General features: G+C 41.3%; 2 protein-coding genes across 10 annotated transcripts in view; both read left to right on the top strand.

The window, feature by feature from the left end:
- The first annotated feature begins 11 nt into the window (after positions 1 to 11).
- Thap2 (THAP domain containing 2) lies at positions 12 to 11,426 on the top strand. Its single transcript, XM_038315154.1, has 3 exons — positions 12 to 276; positions 7,250 to 7,445; positions 10,626 to 11,426. Exons 1-3 carry the CDS (start codon positions 206 to 208, stop codon positions 11,007 to 11,009), a joined length of 651 nt encoding a protein of 216 aa, XP_038171082.1. The 5' UTR covers positions 12 to 205; the 3' UTR covers positions 11,010 to 11,426.
- Positions 11,427 to 21,225: 9,799 nt separating this feature from the next.
- Tmem19 (transmembrane protein 19) overlaps positions 21,226 to 27,976 on the top strand; it is a 51,368-nt gene continuing 44,617 nt past the window's right edge. For 8 of the 9 annotated variants that reach the window (XR_005283698.1, XM_038315152.1, XM_038315151.1 and 5 more), the window contains exons 1-3: positions 21,382 to 21,707; positions 21,817 to 21,967; positions 25,863 to 25,976. Coding sequence is in view for 8 of the 9 variants with exons in the window: in XM_038315152.1 (XP_038171080.1) it covers positions 21,838 to 21,967; positions 25,863 to 25,976 (244 nt within the window). In the remaining variant the exon portion in view is untranslated. The other variant, XM_038315153.1, reaches the window with a different exon arrangement.

The raw sequence follows: 27,976 nt of genomic DNA, 5'->3' as shown, positions 1-27,976 counted from the left end.
CCGGGAGCTCCAGGACCGTTGGCTCTGCGGGCCTGAACCGCCATATTAATAAAGAGAAAGGGGAGTGGGCCCTCCCTCCCTCCCAGCCCTGTAGTGTGCACGCCCCTCTTCCCGCCCGGCTGGCAGCGCCTGGTCGCCGGCCTCGTTCGCCTTTGCGCGGTGACAACGGCTTTTGCGGGCTGCGCCGAATGAGGGGCCGGGGGAAATGCCGACCAATTGCGCCGCGGCGGGCTGTGCTGCCACCTACAACAAGCACATTAACATCAGCTTCCACAGGTAAAACCCGGGCGAGGGAGTGGGGGTGACGGCCACGGGCGCTAGACGGGTCTGAGTGTCACAGGGCGCGTCAGAAGGACGCGGGGACTTGCGTTCCTCGCCTGGTGACTGCTAAGAATAGCCGGAGTGGGGGAATATCATTTTTGTCCTTTGTGTGCGGTTTCGCGCAGCCCGAGACCTTTTTCTCCGTTCCCGAGGAAAGTTTACCCAATTTGCGGATTCTTGTGAATGACACCCCCCCCCCTCACATTAAAAAGTATGCGCATACCTTTATTTTTCTCCTCTTTTATTTTGGTATCTTAGACCATGCCTTGAGACGAATGACGCCATAAGGGACCGATCCCCCCCCCCCCCTCAAGTCAACACATCCCTTTAAAAGCCTGCTGGGTTGGAGTTAAAATTAGGAAATTTTTCGCTAGCTGAGTTGACGTGGGAAACCTTTCTGATAGGCACACACAGTAACCGCCGAGGAACTGAGTCATCACCGACGGCCATGTAATTAAGCAGTGTGTACCAAAGCGCCAACAGAAGCTTTCTCTTGAACACGAGCATAAAATGAACCTAGGTTCCGTTTTCCTTTCGCTGAGAACGCAGTCATGGCCTTGGTAATGCTAAGACAAACTCTGCCAAGCATTTGGACATAATCGGTACTTGAATGTAATAGGTGCTCAGTAAATGTTCGCCTTTCTGTCAAGAACTGCCACCTGTCCGAAGGGGGGAAAAATACTAAAAACCTAAGTGAAAACAGTTCTGACTTTATATACCCCGCCATATACAGTGTGATCTTAGGATATAGAAAATAGCTTTGATCTATTTTCTACCTCACTAAGGGCATCCCCTGACTAAAAGCTGCTACTTAAAAAAAAAAGAAAGAAAGAAAGAAAACCCTTCTGCTGTTTGTTTTAAAACTACTTCCTGCAAACGTAAGGCTTTGTTCATTCTCACAGCTGCCGGTACACCAGGTCCCTAATTGCCTGACATTATGCTAATGATGGAGAAAGTTCTTACCCTCGGGGACTTTAGAATTCAATAGAGGAGGAAGGCATAATTACAGTTGAGTGCCGCAGAAAAGACATTCAAAGAGACCTAATTAGCCTTGGGAAGTCAAAGGACACCTCACAAAAGGCCAAGTGTCAACTGAGACCACAGGCTGAAGTCCGGTTTGGTCCTCTCTACTAAAGCCTTTTCCGTTTTGTTCCAAGAGTACTTGAGAAGCCCTGAAGAATGCAAAAAGAGTAGCATGATTAGATTTACATAATAAAAAGCCTTCTGGCTGCTGTGTGGAGTTAAGAGTGACAGGTAGCGTGTGAGGCCAGCGTCACCAGAGATGAGTTTGATAAGCAAGGAGCCTATTACAAAATGTTAACTTATCTGCTATTTCCTTTACAGGGAAAGCATGTTAGGTGTCAGCTGGACTGAATACTGCTGCTCAGTTGTGGGGACAGGAGCACAGAATTAGAGGAGGTGAGAGTTGAGTGAGAAGAAAATTAGGAAGCTGTGACAAAGGGGAGCCCAAGCCTGCTGTGGTAATACATCTCTGTAGTCTCGGGAATGAGAAGAAAGAGACCGGGTGTCATTAGTTCGAGGCCAGCTGAGCTACATAGACCCTGACTCAAAATAAAAAAGGAACATGGGGAATCCATTCAGTGGCCTCGAACAGGATGTTGTTGGCAGTAAGGGTGGAGAGAAGTAGACAGATTTTGAGAAGTGTTTTAGGAGAAATTACTGGACTTGGTAATCTGATGTGGAAGATGAATGGGAGGAGTCTAGCCACTACAAGCAGTGCTTAAGAGATGGACAGTGGAGAGCTGGGTGTGGTGGTCACAGTGACAACCTTAGAATGTAGGAGGCTGAGCCAGGAGGATCCACCCCAAGTCTTAGGCCTGTCTGGACTACAGAATAAAACTCTTGTCTCGAGGGGGTGGGAGGATGCGCACTGTGCAATACTATTCATCTAATGTGAAATTAGCACTTTTATGGTAGCCTTAGAAATTTAGGTCTTTATAATTGCTAGGCAGACATATTCCCATATTCCATTTACATGGTAGAAGGATCACCATAAATTCAAAGCCAGCCTGAGTTACAGAATGAACTTGAGGCCTAGCTACAAAATATGATCCTGTCTTCAAACACAACAAGCAAAACCAAACCAACAAGAAAAATGGGTTTTAAAATAGCATTATGGTAAAAATATATTCCTGTTTTTATAAATGCAAATAGTATTTAACTTTTCTTGTAGGAAATAGTCTGTGTGTGTGTGTGTGTGTGTGTCTGTCTGTGTGTGTGTGTGTGTGTCGGGGTTTCACTATGTAGCCCTGGCTACCTCATACTTGATATATAGACCAGATTGGCCTTAAACTCAGAGAGCTCTCTCTGCCCCTGCCTCCCAAGTGTTTCCATTAAAGACATCTACCACCATGCCTGGCCAGCCTAGACTTCATCCACCTGCACAAACTGTTGCCTAGGGGCTAGAGAGATGGCTCGTGGATTAATAGTACTCAGTGTTCTTACTGAGGCCCTGGATTTGGATCCGGGCACACACATGCATGGGAGCTCACAAACCAGACCAAGGGGATCCAACTCCTCTTGGGACTTCCTTGGGCTCTTGCACACATAGATATGTTCAGGTATGTACATGTACAAAATAAAAATCATTTTTAAAATTATGTTGCCTAAACTTATTTTCAGTTTTTTATCCTTCTAAACCTATTCCAGTCTACATCTCTGTAACATGTACATCATTCATAACCTCCTAAAATTGCCTCTGTGAACATGACCTGTGTGTCTCATTTCTAATGATATAGTCTTTTTTACTCAGTGAAATAATCTCCACTTTGTCACTATTTTATGAATTATGTCCTTTGGGTTTCTTTCCTTTGTTTTACTGTCTTCTACTAACCCTTCTTAAAGTCTTAGCGAAATGACTCACCTGTGCCCAACAGTGGGCGTCCTCATCTCCAAGGAATACAAGAGTGTTTGTGGGCAGAATGTGTGCTCTTTCCTGGTCCTCTGCCAGGCCCGTAGATTACCGGTAGTGAGATGCCATCCAGCAAATATACTGATTCTATTTTCTCCTTTTCAATAAGAGAAATGCCATCCCCTCAACAAGGTGGAAGCAATCCAACATAATGGACCACTATTCCCTTTTGACTGGCTATTTGACCAGCATCTTAACTGGTTTACTGGCTTACTCATGTGCTTTTAACCAGCCTTGTATAATCAATGCTCTAAAGCTCTGTGTTGTTAATAATTGTCTTTCCGGGGGAAAGCCCCAATTTACAGTGTTTGCCCAGTTTCTGAGATGCATTTACTCTCACCAAGCGTGGTTTCAAGCCACCAGTATGACATGACTGATTGTGGAGCTAAGAAGAGATGTACAATATCACACTAATCTATTGTGGTTCTGTCATATAGATGCAGTAATCATAAATAACTTTAAAAAGTAGAAATTGGGGCTGGAAAGATGGCTTAGCAGCTAAGAATAAGTACTGTTCTTCCAGAGAACCCAGGTTCAGTTCCCAGAACCCTAATCAGGCAGTTCAATCTGTAACTCTGGCTCTAAGAGATCTAACTTCGGGCCTCCTTGGTTCCCTGGGTTTGTGTGTATGTATCCACACAAACACATGATTAGAAATGAACCCCAAAAAAAAGTTATTAGTAAAATGTTACGAAGTTAGCCTTTAACAGTGGTTGAATTTATCAGCTCATTCGGTGATCCCTCAGTTCGGCCCTTTGGGCTTGTCAATGGCACGTTGAATGTATTTTGATATTTTTGACATAAAAGGCCCTCCATGTTTGTTTCCTGTCCTGCTCCTGAAATAGCCCTATGACATCACTCCTCCCACTTAAGGTCCTTTCTTAGGGCCTTCTGGATAAATCAGCAAGTCCTATTCCATGTAGATCCATACTTACTTCTTTACAAGAGACCCATAAGCTAGGTATTTCCATGGTCTAATCTTTTTTTTTAATATTTATTTATTTATTATGTATATAATATTCTGTATGTGTGTATGTGTGCAGGCCAGAAGAGGGCACCAGACCTCATTACAGATGGTTGTGAGCCACCATGTGGTTGCTGGGAATTGAACTCAGGACCTTTGGAAGAGCAGGCAATGCTCTTAACCACTGAGCCATCCCTCCAGCCCCCATGGTCTAATCTTTAAAAGGCATATATGTGTGCATGCGAATTTGCAGTCGTGCACATGGCGGCCAGGACAACCTCCACCGTTGTTCTTCAGGCACTGTGTTGTCCCTTCTCTCTGAGACGGGAAACTTGCCACACTTGGTCACTGACACAGGGATCCACTAGAGCTATCTTCTTAGCCCCTTAGAAGCATTTCTACCTTTCCTTATACATAATAGAAATAAAATCCCTGGGGCTGGGAAAGTACTTCAATAGTAAATAAGTAAATTTGCCTGTTGTGTCAAGATATTGTGCAAAGGAACTAGCTGGGTTGTCCAATAATATTCTCAGCCACTTTGCTAGTATGTTAGGATTACTTGATTCTTTACCTTCTCAGTTACTGTATATACTCAAAGGGAGGCATTTTTTTAATTACCACCATATCTACAGTGCTTAAAAATGTAAGAGGTATTCAGCCATTTATTTAAAATACAAGTAAAATAGCATTGCTCAAACACATAAGTGTATAAAACCTGGGGTGTGTTGTGTGGACAAGAATATTTCCATCCGTTGACACCATGTAAGTCTTTCAATATAAGATTTTTTTTTTTTAAATTTAGTCCGTGAGCTACATCTACCCCTAAAATGTACTGTAAAAATCCAAGAAACATATTCAAAGACCAGGCAGAGTTGCCTAGGCCATCACAAAAGGTCAAGGTTTTCCTCAGCTGCAATAGTAAGCCTGTTGTCGGCCTGAGTGACGTTAGAGTCTCAAAAACAAAACATAACACCTAATCAAAACATAATTAAAGATAATGTTTCAAAGCCCGCTGTGGTGGTAGAGGTCCACATTCCAACACTGAAGGTGGAAGCCAATGGACTGCAAATGATACTTACTGCTTATTTTACTGATTCCCTGGTAAAATTAAATACACTTAACTCCATTTGACACACCACTAGGTGAAATAAGAGTTCTTTGGCCGAGAACAGGTTAGGAGGTAAGTGCTAAGCCAAATGCAACTACTCGCTTGTGTAATCCACCACGTGAAAGTCTGAGCAGATGTAGTGCAGAGTTTAGCTTGGCCCTGGACTGCACAGCATGCTGCAGTCCAGCCTGGGTTAGATTGGTAGGCCCTGTCTCAGAACTCAGAGGGCAGTGGAGACTGAGTACTAAGCAAGGTGGGTCGATTTATCAGAAAATATCCTCTAATGAAATATTAAGTACTGTGGAGTGACAGCAAATCTTCAGGGCATGTCTGTTGTGAGAAAGGATATTAAGAGTAAACTTGGGCCTTCATTGCTATGCTTCTCATCACTGGCAATGTGGAAATTAATTCTGACCCACATGATCTCACATGGACTTTATGGTTCTTTTTTATACAAATGAGTACTGATTAGAGGATATAGTACACAAAGAAGTAATCTAAAGAAGACTTAGAAGCTGGCGGAATGGCTTATTGAACAAAGACACTTGCCATGAAAATCAGTCTGAATTTGACCCCCAGAACCCATGCAGAGGTTGAAGGAAAAAACCAACTCCACCAACTTGGCCTCAAACCTCCATTTGCAAACTGACACACATGCTCACACACACATGCTCACACACACATGCTCATACACATTTGGTACCAAAGGGATCTTTATTCACACACATAATTGTGCATCTTTGAGAGAGAAAGACTGTATGTGTGTGCCACAGCCTGTGAGGACAGGACCACTTGTGGGAGCTGGTTTTTTTCTCCTTCCTCCATGTGAGTCCAGGAAATCAAACTCAGGTTCTGAGGTTCAGCGGTAAGTGCTCTCCTTCCCTAATGAGTCATCTCACTGGCCCTAAATGAAAAAAAAAAAAAAAGAATTGTAATTGAAATTTAACTATATGTGAATGTTTATTGTTACATTTCCAAGTCACTTAACAAAGCTAGAATTATTAGAATTTTTTAAAAAATAGTCATTGGTATTTGTGTCCTTCTTAAACAGTATATGTTGGATGGATGTATCTTTTTATTTGAAATGAATATGAAAGGAAAGAGATAGCTCACGTATCATTTATCCTTTTATAATTATGTTTCCTGCTAAGCTCCATAGCTCCAGAATTTTTTAAATGCAGCTTAACTACATAGAATTTAGCGAATTGTTTGTATATTCTGTATTTGTATTATATCAAGTTGTGTTGTTATTGTTTATAAGGGCATGATCAAAGATAAGCAGATAAATAATAATAATCGCTTTCCTCAAGAAACTTTGGGACCAGCAAGATGGCTCAGCAGGCAAGCACTGTTATTGCCACACAAGTCTTAGAACCCATGGTGGAAGGAAAGAACCAAATCAGTTCCCAAAAGTTGTTTTCTGACCTCCACATGTTTGCTTGCACATGTGTGCACACACACGCACACACCACATAATGCACGCATGCACGCAATAAGTTTTCTCTGAAAATATGTAATTTGTACTGTTGGAAATTTGAATGGAGAAAGTATAAAATTGTGATGTACTGTAGGAAAGAGGGAAAGGAGTGTATTTGCCCAGACTTTCCTTGTAAAAATGTTGTCTTTAACATACCTGATGTATGTGCTGCAGCAGCAGATAAGAGCATTGTGAAATTACTCCTGCTTGTGATCATTCTACAGAAGAGTGTTATTTAAACTTTAGCTATTGCCGTTTCTAAGGCTTAGGTTAGGAGGAATATCTTTTTTTAAATGTCTTGAAAATTAAAGCTAATAAAATTAATTTTTCAATAAATTTTTATAAATAAAAGTTATAACTTGGCATCTGGAGATTTTTTTACATAAATTGAGTACAAAAAAATAGGACAGTTGGAATTTGAGTTGCTTTTTGTTTGCTTGTTTTAAGGTTTCCTTTGGATCCTAAAAGAAGAAAAGAATGGGTTCGCCTGGTTAGGCGCAAAAATTTTGTGCCAGGAAAACACACTTTTCTTTGTTCAAAGCACTTTGAAGCCTCCTGTTTTGATCTAACAGGACAAACTCGACGACTTAAAATGGATGCTGTTCCAACCATTTTTGATTTTTGTACCCATATAAAGTCTATGGTAGGTGATACCACTCTCCTTTCTTAAAACATGTCTTAGAGCCTGTTACTTCTTGTTTGTGCAAGTGAGCAATTCACATTGTGCTAAAATGAGTGTGTAATGACATGCCCCCAAAAAGCTGTAAAACATCCGCTTATGTAATAAAGGTACAGGCTAGAATTAGAATTTAGGTCTCCTGACTCCAGTTTCGTTTCCTCTGTGAAGTCCAAATGAATACCAGATTTTGGACTTCTGTATGTCCACAATTAAGGATGCTCAGCAGGTAAAAGTCTATGCAAATCCTCAAAGGATGAAACACTTGTGGTCCCAAGCATTTTGCATATAGGGTACTTGGCCAGAAATGCAGCCTTACATAACTAAAATTATTCACAATTATCAGTAAGTGTACAATTGGCATAAACAAAAAGATTAGCAATGACACCTTCAGAATCACTCTATTCTGATTCTAAGATAAACAAGTGATGTGCTAGCAAGTACTTTAAGAACACATTCAGTTATGCCAAGAGATGGTGGTTCCAGTTGAGGCTTTATAAGAAATAATGGAGTTATTCAGTTTAGGGATGAAACCTTGGGAGTTTGGGACACTAGAGGAGGTTTTTGGCCATGCATAGGGCAATTTAATTAGATAGTAAATTGAGAGATGAATGAGAAGTTATCAAATGTTGGTTTATTTGAAAGAAAAGAGAAAATCAGATACCGGGTGAATAAATTCAAATGAGTTTAAGCCAGGCTGGTGGTGCATACCCTTAATCCCAGCACTCAAAGGCAGGAACATTTGGAGCTCTAGGAGTTAGAGGCCAACCCAGTCTACTTATTGAGGTCTATTTATTGAGCTGCATATTATGACTGTCTCAAAAACAAAACAAACAAACAAAACCACTTGGCTTATGGCTGCAAGTACAGCCCTGTAGTGGAATGTGTCCAGAGATTGATGACCAGCACCAGAGGAGAAAGAAGGAAACGTTGATCCGACTAGGTCAGAGCTGATTAGAGAAGCAAAACTGAGAAAAAGCCTCCTAAAGAAAAGCTAGAACAATAGAGGGTTTTGGAAAAGGGCATCTTCATACTGAAAAAGAAAAGGCTATTGGTTAACTGTGGCATTTGAATTTGGAAGTGGACATGAGTTAATGTTTTAATTGGTGGGAAGGTTGTGGATTGCTGCTGCCGCTGCTGCTTAAGATGTTGGAAAAGCTATAGAACAACAAGGGCTTTCTTATTCCTAAATCTTTCAAATTTGAGCACCTTAAAGCATACCTGACTCCGAGTATGCACTCAAATATTGAAATTGAAATGTACCATCAGCCGGCACGGGGAATGCACATTTGTAATTCCGGTACTCAGGAGGTAGAGGCAGACGGAGCAGTTCATCTGCTCCATAGAAAGGGCAGCACTGACCAGGGCTATGTGAGCCATTATCTCAAAGAAAGGAAAGATGGAACTTTATTTCTGACATTTGATCATTTATTTACCCAATAACTATTTTTTTAATTTTTTACTTTATGTGCATTGGTATTTTGTCTGCATATATGTCTGTGTGAGGGTGTCAGATTCCCTGGAGGTAGAGTTATGAGCAGTTGTGAGCTGCCATGTGGGTGCTGAGTATTGAACCTAGGTCCTCTGGAAGAACCACCAGTGCTCTTATCCATTGAGCCATCTCTCCAGCCCCACCCAATAACTATTAAACTTTTATTATGACAAAATCTGTTACGTGCTGAGAAAGTGAAGAGCAAAGGGAGACAGTGCCATTTCTCTGTGAAGAAAGGCCAGCTGTAGTTTTTATGATCGTAGGAACTATAATTTATTCAGCATTGTTTCCCCAGGAAATAATTATTGAAAAGCGGTGTGGTTGGGTTTTTTATTTGTTTGTTTTTTGTTTTGTTTAGAGAGACAATCTTGTTATTAAGGTAACTCAAGCTATCTTCAAACTCTAGCCTGAGCTAGTTTTTTTTTTTTAAAAAAAAAAAAAGATTTATCTTATTTTATATGTATTGGTGTTTTTGCTTGAGTGCATGTCTGCACTACAAATATGCTGGTGCCTGTGGAGACCAGAAGAGGACATTGGATCTACTGGAAAAATGAAGTCACAAACAGTTAGCCACCATATAGGTGATGAAAATTGAATCTGGGTTCTTTGGAAGAGCAACCAGTGCTCTCAACTACTGAGCTATCCTCCAGCCTACAAGCTTCTCTTGAACTAGCTGTCCTCCTGCCTCTGCCTCCAAAAGGCAAAAATGTTTGTTTTTTTTTTTATTTTTATGTTTTGGCTTTTTTTGAGACAGTTTCACTGTGTAACTCTAGGCTAGCCTCAAGTTTATGGCACTCCTGCCTCAGCCTCCTGAATGCAGGGATCACAGTGTGTACCATCATATCTTGAAGGAATGTTTGTTTAATAAAGGAAAGACACAATTATAAGAAGATGTGATACCATAGGAAAACAAAACGTGGTTTAATATTTCTGGAGTATAGTGAACAAAAGAATCCTTAGCTTTCTGGTTCGGACAAAGCAATTCTTATCGAGATTTTAAATCTTTGAAGATTTAGTGCGAAGAATTAATAAGTAAACCTGTTTGGGAACTTGGTACCTGAGAACATACCTCTATAGACACGTGAGTTTTTGTTTATGTAGATTCCAGGTCTGAACTATTCATCAAATTGAGAGACTAACACTTAACAAAAAAGAGATCAGATCAATACCATAGATAAGGAAAATTTCTAAACAAATTCTAGTTTGGTCTTAGTAAAAAGAGTTGAAAAAGATTTTTTAAACCCCCAAAGAATAATATTGAATAATGTGGAAGAAACCTTGAAAGATCCACTGCTTATTTCTAAATCAAGGTTTGAACATCTCTATAGATAAAGACGAAAGTAACTAGTGAGGCCTGGCGGCACAGGCACACCTTCAATCCCAGCACTTGGGAGGTGAGAGCGAGCAGGTGGATCTCTGTGAGTTCAAGGCCACTCTGGTCTGTGTCCAGTTCCAGGACTCCAGTACAGGGTGGCTAGAGTTCATTCAGCCTGCTGAGACGCTCTAGCGATGATCACATGAGATGGTGTGCTGTTGTTGCCCATTATACTTAGCAGTTCTCAAAAGAGCAGTTTAAATAATGTGTGCTCAAAACTGGACACTGTTTACTTATTTGTGATATCCGTAATTTATATTAAACTCTCTGTTCGGCTCAGAAACTCAAGTCAAGGAGTCTTTTGAAGAAAAACGACAGTTTTCCTCCAACCGGACCGTGGAATTTACAGTCGAACAGTCAGCAAGTACTACTCGAACACAGTTATGCCTTTAGGAACCCCATGGAGGCGAAAAGAAGGATAATAAAACTAGAAAGAGAAATAGCAAGCTTAAGAAGAAAAATGAAAACTTGCCTACAAAGAGAACGCAGAGCAACTCAAAGATGGATCAAAGCCACGTGCTTCGTGAAGAATTTAGAAGCAAAAAACATGCTACCCAAGGGCCTCTCAGAACACATTTTACCAACGGCCTTAAACAATCTTCCTTTGGAAGACTTCAAACTTCTCGAGCAAGATCAACAAGGTAAACCATTACCAGTTCTCTAAATGTAAACTAGACAAGATCTGCACTCAAGCTTTCCTTCCACAGAACCCGATGCCCTTCTTCCACTCTTCCCATCATCGAAGAGACAGGGCAGTTGTACTAAAATCAAGTTCTTAAAGTTTTACTTGAAGTAACAATCACTGTATAACTTGCAGAGACTTGAGTCTAAGAAAAATGGGGAAATGTAATGACAGCTTTGAGAACGCATAGAAGTGCCTTACATGAGGACTATGTACTTAGACATTGTCTAGGAAACACTGTTTGTGGAGTGTTTCTGCTTGTGTTTTCTAAACTGCTGTCAAATAGGAATGACGAATGAGACGTTCCTATGAGGAAAAAATTCTACACCAAAGTTGGGATATTACATTCGAAAGAATATGCGAGGTGGGAGCTAATCATTAAATGTGAACTTAAAACTACTGGATTTTGTATTAATTAAATTATTGGGATTGTGGTCGAACATTTTTAGAATAAGACCTCTGGGGTACAGGGCAAGTTTTTTTTTTTTCTTTTTTAACTTTTGTATTTTTTTTAAACCAGTCAAAATAAGCTTATCATGGTTTCCTTATAGGAACATTGAACTTAAAAGTAGGTTGTAAAATAATTTGAAAATAATATTTTGAATGTGAAATGCCTTTGAAACTCCAAGCTAGGTGAGGCCTCAAGTACCTCAGACTGGGAAAAACTGGTGAGTTATACTCAGCTTCTAAGAAAATAATGCAGAATTCAAGATCTAGCTTTTCCTTTACCAAATTAATAGATAAGTGCAGATGATCCTTTTTATAATAAAAATACTGAATTTCCATCTTCATAACTGATAAATGAATAAACAAGTTAGACCTGTACCCATTTGTTCCTTGTAACAAAATTCTTAAGCTGTTACTTCTTTTTTTAAACTAGTTACTAATTGCCTTTTCTATGTCAAAAGTAGCTTTTGATCCCCACTTGGTATATCACAGTATAATTTAGTCACAAGAAAGTACTTTAACTATGTTGTGTTAACTTAAAACAAAATAACAAAATCAATTTATCCTTCCCATCAACCTTTTTTTCTTTTTTCTTTATTTCTAAGACAGAGTTTTTCTGTAGCTTTGAGACCTGTCCTGGAACTCGTTCTGTAGACCAGGCTGGCCTCAAACTTGCAGAGATCCACCTGCCTCTGGCGCCTCCCGAATGCTGGGATTAAAATCGTGTGCCACCACCTGGCTTTTTTTTTTTTTTTTTTTTTTTTTTTAGAAAATCAGCCTTAATTCATAATGGAAATAAAATGCAGTTCTCTAAAACAATGTGTATTTCTGTGATGAAGCTATGCAAATGCTGATTATTTATAAAATAGATGTATCGCGTTTGTTCCTCTGGCTGCCACTTGCACCTTGGAAGGCCTGCCTTATGTCACTAACTGCTCAACAAGAGCTCTTCCTTCAAAAGCTTTGGCTCAGTAATGTAAAGTGGGCTCAGAGAAGTGAGTTCATTTAGTTCTGCTTCAACTTGATGAGATTACCATATGACAGTAACATGCCCGATCTTAAAGCAGTATACATCTTTCCTACAAAGAAAATGGAAGTTTGATTTTTTTTTTTTTTTTTGCCAACTTTTGGGTCGTCTCTTTTTCTCCCCCAGTTGTCAAGCACTCTTGAGTAAATAATGTCCTCCCTGCAAATGCAATGGTAGGAAGTGTCTCTTTAAGATTTTTTTATGATACTTATAACAAATATGCTTTACAATCCTTTTGCAGATGTGATAAGCCTTGTTATCTTAAGTAGTAGGTGTAGTCCCTTGGCTCTGTCATTTGTGTGTTTTTAAATCATAAGTGCACAATATTATAAAAATCAACGAGCTTTTAGCAAAGTTACTCAGTCTTCATTCTTATATATGTTACATTTTAGTTTCTTTGGGGGTTTTGTGAACTGGGAGTTCACCCTAGGGCTTCGTGCATGCGTACGCTACCACTGAACCACATCCCCAGTCTTTTTCACTCACTGTTATTTGACACCGTTGAATAAACTGTCCTCGGCAATTGTAATTTTCTGTCTATCTTCTCCATGTTATTTTCCCAATGACGTGCTTCAAATGCTTCCTACGTGCATTTATTAATAATACATCTGTCTGTCTTTGAAACAGCTTTATGTCTGAACATGGTAACACACATCTGTAATCTTAGCCGCGAGAGAGAAGGAAGTGGAGGCAGGAGAAATGCAAGTTCCAGGTCGGGCTTTTAAAAACATACAAGGGAACTTAAAATCCTTAGTTGACATTATATCATAAAACCTAATGGAATGAGGCACAAGGAGGCATGGGGACAAATGTCTCTAATGCCTGTGCTTCGGAGGAGCGGGCAGGAGAATTGGAAACTCAGGGCAGCCTATGCTATCTGAGACCTTGTTTCAAAAATAAACTAATCAAGATTGCAACAGCTTTTTCTCAGTTTTATCTCACAGATCCGGTGTGTCTACAGGCTACCAGCCTCTACAAGAGGGAAGAAAACACAGCTGAAGGTTAGGAGCCTGATAGGAAGGTGAACACTGGGCTAGGAGACTGGGAGGTGTGGGTTACCTTTAGCGTGCCTGCAGCCCAGGGTTGAAACCCCAACACCAGAAAAGAGGGCAAATACAATATTGTCTGCCCTTAAGTTGCTGCCAACTTCCTAAAAGAAAACAGTATTTAAAACATAAGATAAATTCTATAAAAGAAATAGGTGTGAAATGCTTTGGTAGGAACTGTTGAGTTGAAACTCAGTAGAAAGCATAGGAACTTTAGACCTTTTTATAACCAAGTGCTTTTCTTTTTAAGTAAAACAGGTTTCTTCTTAGACTGACTTATCAAAGGAGGGCAGAACACTATAGAGTTTGATCTGAGCCCAGTGTTACTTAGGTTGTAAGACATTATGCCCCTTTTAAAAACTGAACAACATTGTAATGGTCATTTTGCTGAAAGAAAAACACAGTTGTAAGTAGGTCAAAGCTAAGTACTGGAGTATTTGAAATGATATTTTGGGGGAAAAATAACCCTATTGATGGGTTTCTGGGGAAAAAAAATCTTTTAAAAAGTTATTCATTCTTCCTCTTTTTCCTTACAAGCTGTATCCACACAAGAAGGTATCTTTGTTTACGCACTAAAACATTACTCCGTCCTGCTTGCACAGGAAAGGGCAATGCCTGTGGTCTACACAGTTCTAAAATGAATGCGTCTTTGGCCTCCCAGTTCACTCTACCCTTGTGTTTTGATCCTTCACTGTATGCTGTTAAAATAGGAAACATCATGTGTTTCCGAAAAGCAAAAGATAAACTTTAAATGTATTCAAGGTGTTTATGAGATCCTTGCTGATGGTGTCTAGATAGACTTTATTACGTTGTTATTTCTCAGTGTTAGATTACGGGTACATTTTAATTTTGATATAATAGAGAAATTAGTCTTCATATCAGGAGTGGGATTCTTTTGATATTTAGACAGTTGTATGCTTTATAAAGTTAAGGATTTTGTAGTGTATATTAAACAATAACATTGTACTCACAAAATGTATTTGGCATTTGTTAATATTAAAATTTTTCCCAAGGAATTACTGTCATTCCCTATTATTTCTAGAAGGTAAATATTTCTGGAAATAGTCCTACTCTACTTTGAAACCATAAAAATTCCACAGGCTTCCTTCTCTGCAAATTGAAGCAAATTGTACAACAGGTAAAAATAAGTGATATTTCAATGGCAAACTCGTTTCACATTGTTGCTAAATATACATTATTACACCACCTGAAATGTTTATGCATTCTCAGCTACATACATGAAGGACTGTAAAAAAAATCCCTGTGGTTTGGATACGACTGGGTGGCACCTGCTCTGTACAAGGCTCTGAGTTTGATCACCAGCTCGGAAACAAAAATAAATACATTATTGTCTTGATAGTTCTCTGACAATAGCTTGAGGCGTGCACAGAGACCTAGTGATAGTGGTAGATACAATAATCGAAGCATTGTTTTAATAGTATTCTTTAGTCCTTTAATTACAGAAATAGTATCTTAACGTTTGCTAAGAGATACTTAGCACGTAGGATGAACGAAGGAGATGCCTTGTCTCAAACCTATAGTAGGAAAATATTTCTCTCCACGTTTCTCACCCTCGCTGCTCTCCACTCTCAGGAATGAAATGGAATTCAACAAGTTCGTGTTCAGGCTGCCTATCTTCTTAAAATTTGTTCTCCCAAAGTTAAAAATAATGAAATTTCATGTCACTAAATGATATATGCATCTGAGATAAGCTTTCAGTTTACCAGATTCTGCAGCAAACCTTCTAAATCACCTTTATTGACTCCTCTTCATCCTGTTAGACTTCCTGCTTTAGCCTCTTCTTAACTCCCAAACTTTTACAGAGGTCCTTTCTCAGATAGTAGTCACTTGGCTTTTGGGGTTTTGCTTGTTTTGGCAGTCCTGCAGCCTGAACAGAGGCCTCCTACCTGTAAGACCAAGGCTTTCCCACTGAGGGCCTGCCACTACCAGATCTCCTTGCTACCACCTTCCAAGTTAGAGCTCAGTGTGCCTGTCTCTTCCTCTCTTCTCCCCGTTCCTCCTCCTCTCTCCCTGTCCCTCTTCCCTCCCCTAAACATGACGAGGTGATAGTGCTTTTCTCCTGAAGTCCTGCTTTATATATGTATGTATGCATGCATCCATGTGTAACTTACTCTTCCTGTGTTTCTGTGTTGCCTTCAATCCATGTGCCTTTAAGGCATAATGGTGGGGTTAATTTTGCTGTTGACTTTTGGTTCTTAAAGGTCCTATATGTGTTAGAGACACAAATATTAGCAGTTTTCAGAAAATCTAGGTCACTTTCATGACTCATATTCAAGGAATTGTACTTAGATGGAACGGTAGCGCCTTTAATCGCAGCCTGCGGGAGGCAGTGGCTGGTGGATCTCCCAGTCGGGTCACATGGAGCGTTAAAGAGTAAGCAGGTCTACATAGTGAGACCCTGTCTCAAATGATGGTGATGATGATGGTGATGACTGGTGGTGATAACTTGATATCCATTGTTATTTCCCAGCAATCAGTGCGTTTCACTCTGAGGATGACTTTTGTAATTGTTATGTTTGTCCTACAAAAATACCAGCTATGAAAACTTACATAGTCCTTTATATTGTGAAGCTTAAGGCAACAATGACCTTTCGGTATGTTCTATGGTTGTGAAGCCCAAATGTCATACTTCCTGTGGAAAAATGTAACCGTCAGGACAATTTGAATAACCATTCAATTTCTTAACTTCACAGAGCATTTAATAATGCCCTTTGCTACTGACATGTGGATTCCAAATTTCTCACCTTTAAATTTAATTGAAGGTGTGTGGGCAGGCTTGAGGAGGAAGCTTAACTAGAGATTCTGTTGCTTGGGAGGCTGCAGAGTTTTCCTCAGTAGCTGAGAGCCCTTACTGCTCTTGCAGAAGACCTGAGCTTAGTTCCCAGCACCCGTATAATAGCTCACAATTGGGTGCCTACTAACCCAGTTCCAAGAGATGCAATATCCTTTTCTGACCTCTGAGAGTTCCTGCACATACATCACACATTTACATATATTCAAACTCACATGCACACACAAAAAAAAAACATTTAAAGAAATTCTGCTGCTTGAAAATAGGTTTTTTTTTTGCTCTCCTCCCTACCTCTCTCCTCCCCCTTCAACCCTCCCCCAAGGTCCTCATGTTCCCAATTTACTCTTGGGAGTTCTTGTCTTTTTTTACTTTCTAATTCCCATGTAGATTAGATCTATATAAATCTCTCTTAGTGTCTGCATTGTTGTCTAGTTCTCTGGGATTGTGGTTTGTAGGCTGGCTTTCTTTACTTTATGTTTAAAAACCACCTATGAGTGAGTACATGTGATAATTGTCTTCGTGTGTCTGGGTTACCTCACTCAAAATAATGTTTTCTAGCTCCACCCATTTTCCTGCAAAATTAAAGCTGTCGTTTTGGGGTTTTTTTTCTGCTGTGTAGTACTCTATTGTGTAAATGTACCACATTTTCCTTATCCATTCTTCGATCGAGAAAAATAGGTTTTAAAGTAAACAGGCAAAAATTTTGTTGACATTTTTAAACTTTTATTATTGTATTTTTAGTCTTTTAGAATAAACTATCTTTTTTCATTATACATACCAATCCAAGTTCCCCCTCTCTCTCCTCCTCCCATTCCTTCCACATACCCTCCCACCCCATCCAATCCTCAGAGAGGGTAAGGCACATTGCTTTGAGGAAGGTCCAAGGCCCTCCCTACTATATATAGGCTGGGCAAGGTCTCTGCCTCTGTTTCTTGTTGACATTTTTAGATTGGTAAAGTCTGTAAAAACTTTTAATTAGGGTTAGAGAGAAAGCTCAGGGGTTAGATGATGGCTAGACTTGGTACAAACCTTTAATTCCAACACTTGAGAGACAGAGAAGGTGAATATGAATTCAAGGCAAGCTTGGACTCCATAGTTCTAGGCCAGCCAAGGTCATATAGTAGACCCTATCTTTTCAAAAAAAGGGACACTTTGCAGAGAACCAGTGTCCAAGTCCCAGCATTCACATGGTACAGCTCTCAACTAAAGATACAGGGAATCCAATGCCATCTTCTGACCTCTGAGGGTGCCTAAACACATATGCATATACACTCACACATATACAGAGACAAACATACATACACATAAATAAAAATAAATCTTAAAATTTTCCTGAGATTTTTTTTTTTGTTTTCTGTTGTTGTTTTATTTTTCAAGACAGGGTTTATCTGTGTAGCCTTGGAGCCTGTCCTGAATCTTGCTCTGCAGACCAGGTTGGTATTGAACTCACAGAGATCCTACCTGCCTCTGCCTCCCAAGTGCTGGAATTAAAGGCATGCACTACCATCGTCCATAAATCTTAAAATCTTAAAACACTTAGAATTAATACATAAGAGAAGGGCTGGAGTGATGGTTTAGCAGTTAAAAATACTTGCTGCTCTTGTAGAAGACCCAAGTGCAGTTCCCAGAAGCCACATGCTATATCACAATAGTGCATAAATCCAGATACAGGGAATCCAACACTCTCTTCTGACCCCCACATGCACCACACATGCACATGATGCACATACATACATGCAGGCAAAATACTCCTATACCTAAAATAAAAAATAAATTCTAAACATATTAAGAATACTTTCAGTATGTTTTGAGAAATAGCCTCAACAAGCAATCCAAACAGAAGTAGTTTCAAACTGAACTCCCCCATTTTCTTCCTTAGCCTTCATGTTGCTGCAATTCCAGCTACACAATACCTGCTAAGGATCTTTTTTCCCCCTACATTAGGGTGATTTGAATAAAAATTCCCCCCCCATAGGCTCATATATTTGCATACTTAATGCCCAGTTGATAAACTGTTTGGAAAGTCTAGGAGGTAGGTAGTTTTGTTGGAAGAGGTTTTGCTGGGGGTGCGCTTTGAAGTTTCAAAAGCCAGCCCAGCCCAGTATCTCTGCCTGCCAGCCTGCAGATCAATGCGTAGCTCCCAGCTACCTCTCCAGCACCATGTCTCCCATTTGTGCCATCATGCTCCCCACTGTAGTGCTAACAGACTAGCCCTCTGAAACTGGAGGCAAGCCGCCAGTTAAATGCTTTAAAAATAGATGATAGGGCCGGGCGGTGGTGGCGCACGCCTTTAATCCCAGCACTCGGGAGGCAGAGGCAGGCGGATCTCTGAGTTCGAGGCCAGCCTGGTCTACAAGAGCTAGCTCCAGGACAGGCTCTAGAAACTACAGGGAAACCCTGTCTTGAAAAACCAAAAAAAAAAAAAAACAAACAATAGATGATAGGTAGATGATAGATAGATAAGATAACAAATAAGGGTTGCTGTGGTGATGGTGTCTCTCCACAGCAAGAGAACTGTGACTAAGACAATTTCCCCAAATTCAGTCTCAAGAAAGGATAGTTTGTTTTATTGCCTATCAGGAAAAGGGCAGGGTCAGAGAGGAGAGAAGTTTGCTTGGTTTAACACAAACCACGAAAAGACAAAATGCAGGTACTTTTTCCGAAATGGGGGAGGGGAGTATTCATTTGAAGAGCTATTTCCGTGTGCCAGCTCTTCCCGGATTCTTTTACTACACAGAGACCCTGAACTGTAGGGCCCAGCCATGACAGGCACAACAGAGACCACCAAGTCCCCACCCAGGAATGGACCTTCCGAGGGAAAAGCATCAACTGTTCCAACCATTGTAGATAGGATCACCTGATGTCCCTTAGCCCAGCACACTCACTAGAACACCCCTAGACAAATGTCATCCTATCAGGGGTCCTGAACCTTGGAAATCCCTCACCCCAATCTCTGCTATGATAAAAACACCCCAACTGAACTCAGGACTCTCAGATCACACCAGCACACAGAGAGTCCGAGTTCAAACTTGAATAAAGATTCTTTGCTTTTACATACAGGACTCGGTCTCCTTGGTGATTTTTGCGGGGACTCTGCAATCTGGGCATAACAGTAACACCATGTACATGACACTTTAACATGGTTTGTGCTTGAACACAAAGGGGAGAGAAGGCCTTCTGATGAAGAAATCTTGAATGCACAGAAAGACAGGTTGATACAGGCCCACAGTCAGCTGCTGCACAGTGCCAGGATTTCTGCATACATATCTCTTTGCTGTCAGTCCAATCGTCTACTCATGTGCTCTGCACTTATTTGTGAAGTCCCTGAACGTTGATGGGTGTCAGCAACTCCAGAGTCTGAGTCATGGATGGGAGTATTATTTTAAAAAGCTGGTCAGGCAGGAAACTTGCTTGAGGGAACTGAGATCCTCCCTACTTTGCCTCCGTTGTGTGGGAAACACCCTTAATTGGATGTTGGGGTGGGGTGGGGGAGAAATACTCATTTGAAAGCACATTTCACTAGCACCATGATTTCAGGTGTAATTTTAGCTAGACCTATACTGAGAAATAACATCCCTGGCATCCATACTGACTTTAGCCTGGGGATACAGCGCTTTATATTGTAACTGTCGAGCAGTTACCTAGCAAGCATGAAGCCTGGGGTTGACACTCCAGTGCAAAAAAAGCAAGCAAAAGAACTGACTTGACACAGGCTTTAATGTCGTTAGACGACTCAAAAATGACAGTGAGGCCACTGTTTTCTTTTAGAACAACAAGTGACCAAAAAATGTCATCCTGTAGACTGATGAAGGAAAAATAAAAACAAGTCCAGTTTATAACTTTTCTAAGCAATGCAAAAAAAATTAATTAAAAAATGTCCCTGTTGTTAGTAACTTATAACTCAGTAGTCTAGCAATACAAATGGCAGTCGGGTAGCATGGTGGAGTAATACAAGTATTTTACCTTTGCAGAACAGGTAACAGAGGGTATGTAATGAATTTTGGTAGAAGCCACTATTTGTGTTCTACCAAACGAAAAACAGTATGTTGTATATTCTGGAATTTAAAATAGCATGATTTTAAAAAGAAAAAAAAATGCCCTCCGGCAGTGGAAATGTGCGCTTTCAAAGAATGACTGGGTAATGTCACCATTGTGTACCACACCTAAACAGTCCTGTCACCTCTCTGCCACTGTCAATAACGAACTGGAAACACCTCAGAACCATACGATTGCCATCTAGCTACTATTTCACTCAGACAAAATAACTCACAATCCTCTTCAGCCTCCCATGTTCTGGGATCACAAGCCCGGGCCACCACATCGAACGAGATCTTTGTTTAGAAACCGGGGCTGGGGAGATGACACTGTGGGTAAAGCACTTGAGCGGGCCCGAGTTCGAATCCCCAGAACCACAAGAGGCTGAAGCAATTAGTTCCTCTCTATAAAAGGTGCAACCGGCCACGAGACTCAGGTTGCTCATGAATAGGATGCTCTGCCGTGTAAATGAATTGGTAGGATAGGATACGCATACTTGATGCAGCGTATCGGGACAGCCAGACACATCCACAATGTGTTAGAACAATTACTACGCGAAAGCTCACCAGCAGGAGCCATGCTTGTATTTCCATATCCCGTCACGAGTTGACTGGCCCAAGCTATGGGCCAAGCTGTTGTTTTAAACTGCTCTAAGTAATTCTGCTCCTACGAGATAAATTCCTTGGTCTTTCACATGACAACGTATTACCCGGTATGAGCTCTTCATAAATTCACTCGCATCCCGTTATTCCATCAATGGGGTTTCTGTACCCCACGCCACACTTGCTGATGACATTTTTTTTTTCGGTCTAGGACGTCCACAAATCCTAAGATCTAGTTGTCCTGTCTATCACCGAGGAACATTACAAACGCGGCCCTAAAGTGCCCAAGACACTAGAGGGACTCTAGCCCGACTTCCGCCTTAAAGGGTCACGTGAACGGAGCCGGGTTGCTGCGCCTGCGCGCACGGAGCATGTCACGGTGAGGCTGGAGCTGCAGGGTCTTGGCCCCGGCCGGCTGGAACCGGACCCCAAGGCAGCAAGCACTGCACCGACTCAGGCGCTCGCCCGAGCTGCTGCGGGTCCAGACTCGGTTGCAGAAGCGGCGGACCGTGGAGGCGGAGCCGCCGCGGGCGGGGGGCGGAGCTCGGCGGGGCGAGCCGCCCATTGGCTGCCGGGCTTCCGGGTGCGAGCGGTCAGCCGCCCCGCTGGTCCCCGGTTCCCCGAGCGCTTTTTCCCAGGGAGGCGTTAACCTAGCCCGGACGAGCCGCAGTGTCTAGAAGTTTTGGATTGACGATTATACTCTGTCATTCGGTTGGTGGAAGATGTTGGCATTTCCTTTTGCCTCTAAAGGAGTATTGTTGCAAGAAAGTTAAATGACTTTGTTCATCTGAAATGCTATCTTTTTTATTTCTGTCCCCAGGTACCCGTAGCTTTATTTTCCATGACAGATCTTGACGACAGTACATGCAAAAAATATATAAAGATGATTACTAATATCGTAATATTGAGCCTGATCATTTGCATCTCCCTAGCATTCTGGATTATGTCAATGACCGCTAGCACCTATTATGGTAAGTAGACGCGTACTAAGTTTTTCTAGAAGTTTATGGGTGGAATTTAAAGGTACCACTTCAAAACCCAAGCAGTACCTCCTGCAAATGGTTAAGAATGAATTTGTGTGCCACCACAACCTGAATCCACTTTGCTACAGCGACGTGGTAATGACTTGAGTATTTTACAACCTTTCATGATCTCCGTTGTGATAATATTATTTGTACTTATCTCAAAATGCATGCATCTAGTTATTATTTTGTTTACCCTAGTGAAAAAAAAGACGTAAAATGTAGTTTTGTGGAAAAACTTTTGGTGATGCTTTTTTATCTTCGTTAGATTAGTAAATATGGCTAATTAGTGATATAGCAGTTTCATACTCCTGTGTAAATAAAGAGTGAAGACAGCAGGATATTTACATTTGGAGATTTGAAGAATTTGTCAATTCGAAAGAATAGACTTCTAGTGCTGCAACTGGGGCTGTCACGGTGCTTGTCCAAGTTTGAGCCTCAGTATACCTTACTTGGCAGAAATGAAGCACCTTGTTTTTGCTTTGGATCATTGGTGTGTCTTTGGTTTTATAAAGGTGAATCTTGCTTTGTAGCCCCCGTTGGTGTGGAACCTCAATCACTCTCTTGTCTCAGCCTCCTGAGTGCCAGAATTACAGGGGTAAACCACTGTGTTTGACTTTACACATGGTTCTTTAGCTTTGACCTTTCAGAACTTTTTTTCCTTAGCGTATAATTAATTATATAAGATAATGTATTTTATTTTGGCATTCATACATTTAGATCACATATCTTGGTACTATGATGTTTTCTTTTTAATCTCATAGCTTTTAAAGATGATTTATTTTTATTTTATGTGCGTTGGTGTTTTGCCGGCATATGTGTCTGTATGAGGGTGTTAGATCCCCTGTAACTGGAGTTACAGACAGTTGTAAGCTGCCATGTGGGTGCTGGGAATTGAACCTGGGTCCTCTGGATGATCAGTCAGTGAGCAGCCTTAATCACTGAGCTGTCTCTCCAGCCCCCTTTTTTGTGTTTTTTGTTTTGTTTTGTTGTTGAGACAAGGCCCCAGGTCTTGGCCTTGGTTGACCTCAAACTCAACTTCTACCCCATCTCTATTGTTCTGGAATTATTCGGGGCAGCCCTACAGTTTCAAAACAGGCACTGAGGGAATGACTGGGTAAAGCACTGGCCGTGCAAGCCTGAGGACCTGAGTTCAAATCCCCAGAACCCACATGAGGCTCGGCACAGCAGTATCCATCTGTAATTCCGTGTAATTCCAGGGTTCCCAGGAGGTGGGAGCCAGAGGAAAAGTCCCAGGAGCTTTTGGGCCAACTATCTTATACACACACACACACACACACACACACACACACACACACACACACACTCCACAGCACAAATAAACAAGAACTTTTTTTTTTTTTTGAGAAAGACTCTCTATTTAGACTAGGCAAGTCTGAACCTTAAAGAGATCCACCTGCCTCTGCCTCCCAGATGCTGGGTTTAAAAGCATGCACTATAATGCCTGACCCACACAGACAAAACTTGTTTTTAAGTTTTGAAGCTGGCTTAAAACACACCTGTACAAACTTACTTTTAAAAGGGGCTTAGTTATCTTAAGGCTTATTTATTTATTTATACGAGTGTTTGCCTGCGTGTTATATACATGCACCATATGCTTGCCTGATGCCCAAGGGGCTCAGAAAAGAGCATCGGATCCCCTGGAACTTGAGTTACAGATAGACTGAGAGCCAAACCTGGGTCCTCCATAAGAACAATAGCTCTTAACCATTGAGCCAGTTCTCCAGCCCACAAACTTTCTATTTATTCCTATAGAACCAGGATCCTGGTCAGTTCACAGCTCAGGAACCACTGGAAAGGAGGGTGAGAATGTGAGCCCATAGAAGTGGTTGTGTCACCTGGTGGCAGTGGCGCACACTTTAATCCGAGCACTCGGGAAGCAGAGGCAGACGGATCTCTGTGAGTTCGAGACCAGCCTGGTCTACAAGAGCTAGGTCCAGGACAGACTCCAAAGCTACAGAGAAACCCTGTCTCGAAAAAGAAAAGAAAAAAGTGGTAGTGTCTTAAGTAATTGCCAGTTCAGGACACGGTCCTGTTGCAGAGAGAGACTGTTCATTCATAAAGATGCACAGTGGAGCTGTTCATTCATAAAGATGCACAGTGGAGCTGTTCATTCATAAAGATGCACAGTGGAGCAGGCCTGGAGGGGAAGGGAACAAGAACATTCTACATTCTTATATAAATGAGTAGAAGAAGCTAGGGGCTGGAGAGATGGCGCAGCAGTTGAGATCACTGACTGCTCTTCCAGAGGACCAGGGTTCAATTCCCAGCACCCACATGACAGCTCACATCTGTCTGTAATTTCAATCCCAGGGGACTTGATACCCATGTCAAAACACCAATGTAGATAAAATACTTAAAAGAAAGAAAGAAAGTAAAACAAGCTACGATTCTAAACTGGATTCTTCACTAGGGCCAAACCCCTGATGCAAATGAATGAAGCTATATCTTCACTTCCTGTGATAAGATTTTTTCCTATGTTTTGTTGATCAGTTGGCCCTCTTGGTTTTTTACGTTCCTATTTCCTGGTTTTGGCATTTCTTATTTGACTTTTGAGATGGGGCTTCATTCGACATAGCCCTGGCTGGCCTGGAACTCATTATGAAGACCTGGCCTTGAATTTCTGAATCTCCTGTGTCTGCCTCCTAAGTTCTGGGTTTACAGGCCCCAGCCTGTACACTTAGCCCTTTCCTCATATTTTGCCAGAAATTTGACGGTAAGCAACAGTTCTATGTTTTTCCTTAGGATAAAAGTCCCTCAGCCATAGTGCCTATCAGAAGGTGATCAGGCATGGTGGGAATTCATGGCCTGTGTGACCACTGTTTCTTGGCCTTCAGTTAATTCTGCCGTGTAGGCCAGAGTATGTAGCTTGCACAAAATGAAGAATCAGAACTTTTATATCAAATCTTATAACTTTTAATATTAACTCAAAAGATTTAATGATACAGCGTTAGCCAAACAAAACAGCTTTGGGTTTTTCAGTTGTTGGGTAAATCGACTTCTAACTGTTGAATCAGATTTGTTGCCTGTCATAATATTAATTTTTGAGATAGTCTCTTTGAAGGAGAGAAATAATTAGATGCTGATAAACCTGTCTGAAATTTAATATATGACTCCTTTTTTAAAAGATTAAGGAACCAGTAATTAATTCCATATCTCCAAATGCTCATGTGTGCTATATTATCATAAGCAGCTGTAAATGATTTTCAACACTGGAACATAGCATAGTGGGAAGATTGTTCCTCTGACAGTATTCAAGTCTGAACGTGAATATTTTCCTTGGGCGACTTCATCTCTTTCTCTACTTAGAATAGTATTTTAATCCAGAACTCACTTTATTAGAGCTTAACATTAATAGTAACCCATGCAAGAGTCAAGCCACCCATTGTCCCAGCTCCGAGAAGAGGGGGTGAACACAGGATCCCATCACTAGCTAAGAATCTGCTAGCACTTTGGTACCAGCTAGCAAAGGGAAAACCAGTTTTCTCCAGTGGAGTTTTGCTGGTTCTGTCCTCCACACCCCAGGAGTTGCTGGCTAACAAAATGAATTCCATGGTATTCTTGTGGACCTTTTGTTTCATGTTGACATTCTTTTGTCTCATTTGCCTTTTGTTTTGATTTTCATTTGTGCGTTTTGTTTGTTTTTAGAGAGTGACTGAATATAATGAGAGATGGAAAGATCAGCGTCTATTGTATAAAATTTTCTTAAAGATTTAATTAGTAAGCTTTTTAGAAAACTAATTTGTGCAGATGTCACACTGCTTTCTGTGTTTATAATTCTTCAGGTAATTTAGAGCTCATTGTTCTGCCTCTATCTTTCTAGGTAACTTGCGCCCTGTTTCCCCTTGGCGTTGGCTGTTCTCCATTGTTGTTCCCGTTATGATTGCCTGTAATGGCTTTAAAAAGAAAAGTCTAGATCACAGTGGGGCTTTAGGAGGTAGGTTTTAATACTGAATGTTTAAAATAATTATATCACAAATATGTTCTTTTATTGAATCTCATGTTTTCTGAATTCTGATTATGACTGAATTGATATATTTATTTTTAAAAACTTTCCTAAAGATAGGGTCTCACTATGTCGTTCTGGCTGTCTTGGAACTATGTAGACCATACTGGCCTTGAACTCATAGAGATCTGCCTGCCTGTGCCTCTCTAGTACTGGGATTTTAGTCGTGCTGCATCACCAGGGCTGGCTGTGGACGGACTGACTGAATTTCAATATTGTGTGTCTTGGTGATTCAGCCTTTCCGCCCTATAGGAATGCAGAAGCAGATACCTTTAGAGGAGCATGCACCTCCCACTTGGTAATCGATGTGGTTGCCCTCTGTGGACCTTGACCTTGGCTCTTCTGCACTCGGTGTGGTCTCCTGCTGGTAGAATTGCTGGAACACTCCTTCTGGTGTAAAATGGAAGAGTAGGAAAAACAACTCTTGGAAATTGCTACCAGGGATCTCAAACAGCTCGGATCAAACCTATTGTTCTAGGGCGCTCTTTAGAACTGAATCAGGCACAGGCTTTTCTGTTACTTTTTATTGATTGAGCTCTGACTACTCTGCACCGCTGCTCCAGAACCAGGGAATGAAACTGTGGCCAAACACAAGGCCTCCGTTCTCGTGGGCTGTTCATTTTACTTTACTTTTTTATTTACTTCATTTTGGTTTTGAAACATGGTCTTCACCGAGCAGCCTGCATTGGTCTCAGACATGGAGTCTTTCTGCTTCCACCTCCCAGGAACTTTTGCTGTTTGGGGCTGAGGGCTAAGATAATGTGGAAGTTTATGAGGAAAGAAATGAAAATATAATAAAGCATGTATGTTAGAAGATACAGGGCAATTTCCCCCCCAGATATGGTCCTATGGCTTGCTCTAAGAAGGCAATTTGGAGCTATGACCCGGAGAAGCCAGCAGCGAGAATGGCTGAAAAGCAAGTTTGGGCTGACAGAATCACAAGTGCATAAGCCCTAACCTGTGGCTCCGTCTTGTTCAAGAGTAAGAAGATAGATTGGTCAGGCGTGTGGTAGTGGGGACAGGAAAGCGGTGAGAGAGAAAGTTGGAGAAATAGGTCAGGGCTCACCAGGCGCCTTCAGGCTGCTGTCCTCCAGGAGGGTTTTTATCTCAAAGCAGGGGGGATTGCTAGCCTCAGATCAGAAGACCAACATGATCTGCGTTGGCAAGAGAATGTTTATAACCAAGCGTTCCAGACATCAAGGCGTGTGGTCTCCCCTTAATACCTCCCGTAGGATGAAGATTATTCACACAAGCCTTTCTGGAAGTCACCTACCCAGCCTTCAGAATGCTGCTGATCACTAGCCCCTACGGCACTGTCTATGCTCTGGCCCATCTGTTTATACAGAAGTTAGTGTCTGTGAAGGTCTGTAAACTAGCTTAGACCCTCAGAGAGGTGAGGTAGTGTGGTTGGTAAAAGAACAACCTGTAAAAGCAGGCAAGGTCAACTTGAGTAAAAACCATGCCTTCTCCCTGTCTCCTATGAGGGTTTCTAGTGTCTATCCTGGAGGATATATCACAATATTAAAGAAACATAAACACCAGGCAGACTCACCGGCCTCATACCTTCCCAAGGCCATGGGAAGAGCCCTAGCATGTGCTATCATTGGGCTATAGTTTTGTAAAAGTAAAGGGGTTTTGTTTTTTGTTGTGGTTTTATCCACTACCACCCCCAGGTCCGACCTTGAACTTTGAATTTGCGGAGAAGCCTCAGCTTCTCCAGTACTGGGATTACTGGCGTGAGCTACCACACTTGGACTATTTTTAAGGTTTATTTTTATTATTTTTTAATTATGTGTAGGTGTGTTTGTGTCTCCATGTGGGTGCGTGTCCTTGCTGAGGCCAAGGATGTAGAGATATTGGATCCCTTGAATCTGCGGTTACAGATGGTTGGAAACTGCCTGATGTGGGTGCTAGGGACCGAACTCTGGTTC

Source organism: Arvicola amphibius, chromosome 17, assembly GCF_903992535.2.
Source record: "Arvicola amphibius chromosome 17, mArvAmp1.2, whole genome shotgun sequence".
In the NCBI taxonomy this organism is placed as follows: domain Eukaryota; kingdom Metazoa; phylum Chordata; class Mammalia; order Rodentia; family Cricetidae; genus Arvicola; species Arvicola amphibius.
The sequence above is the reverse complement of the archived record's forward strand: the minus strand, read 5'-3'. Positions and strand labels throughout refer to the sequence as shown.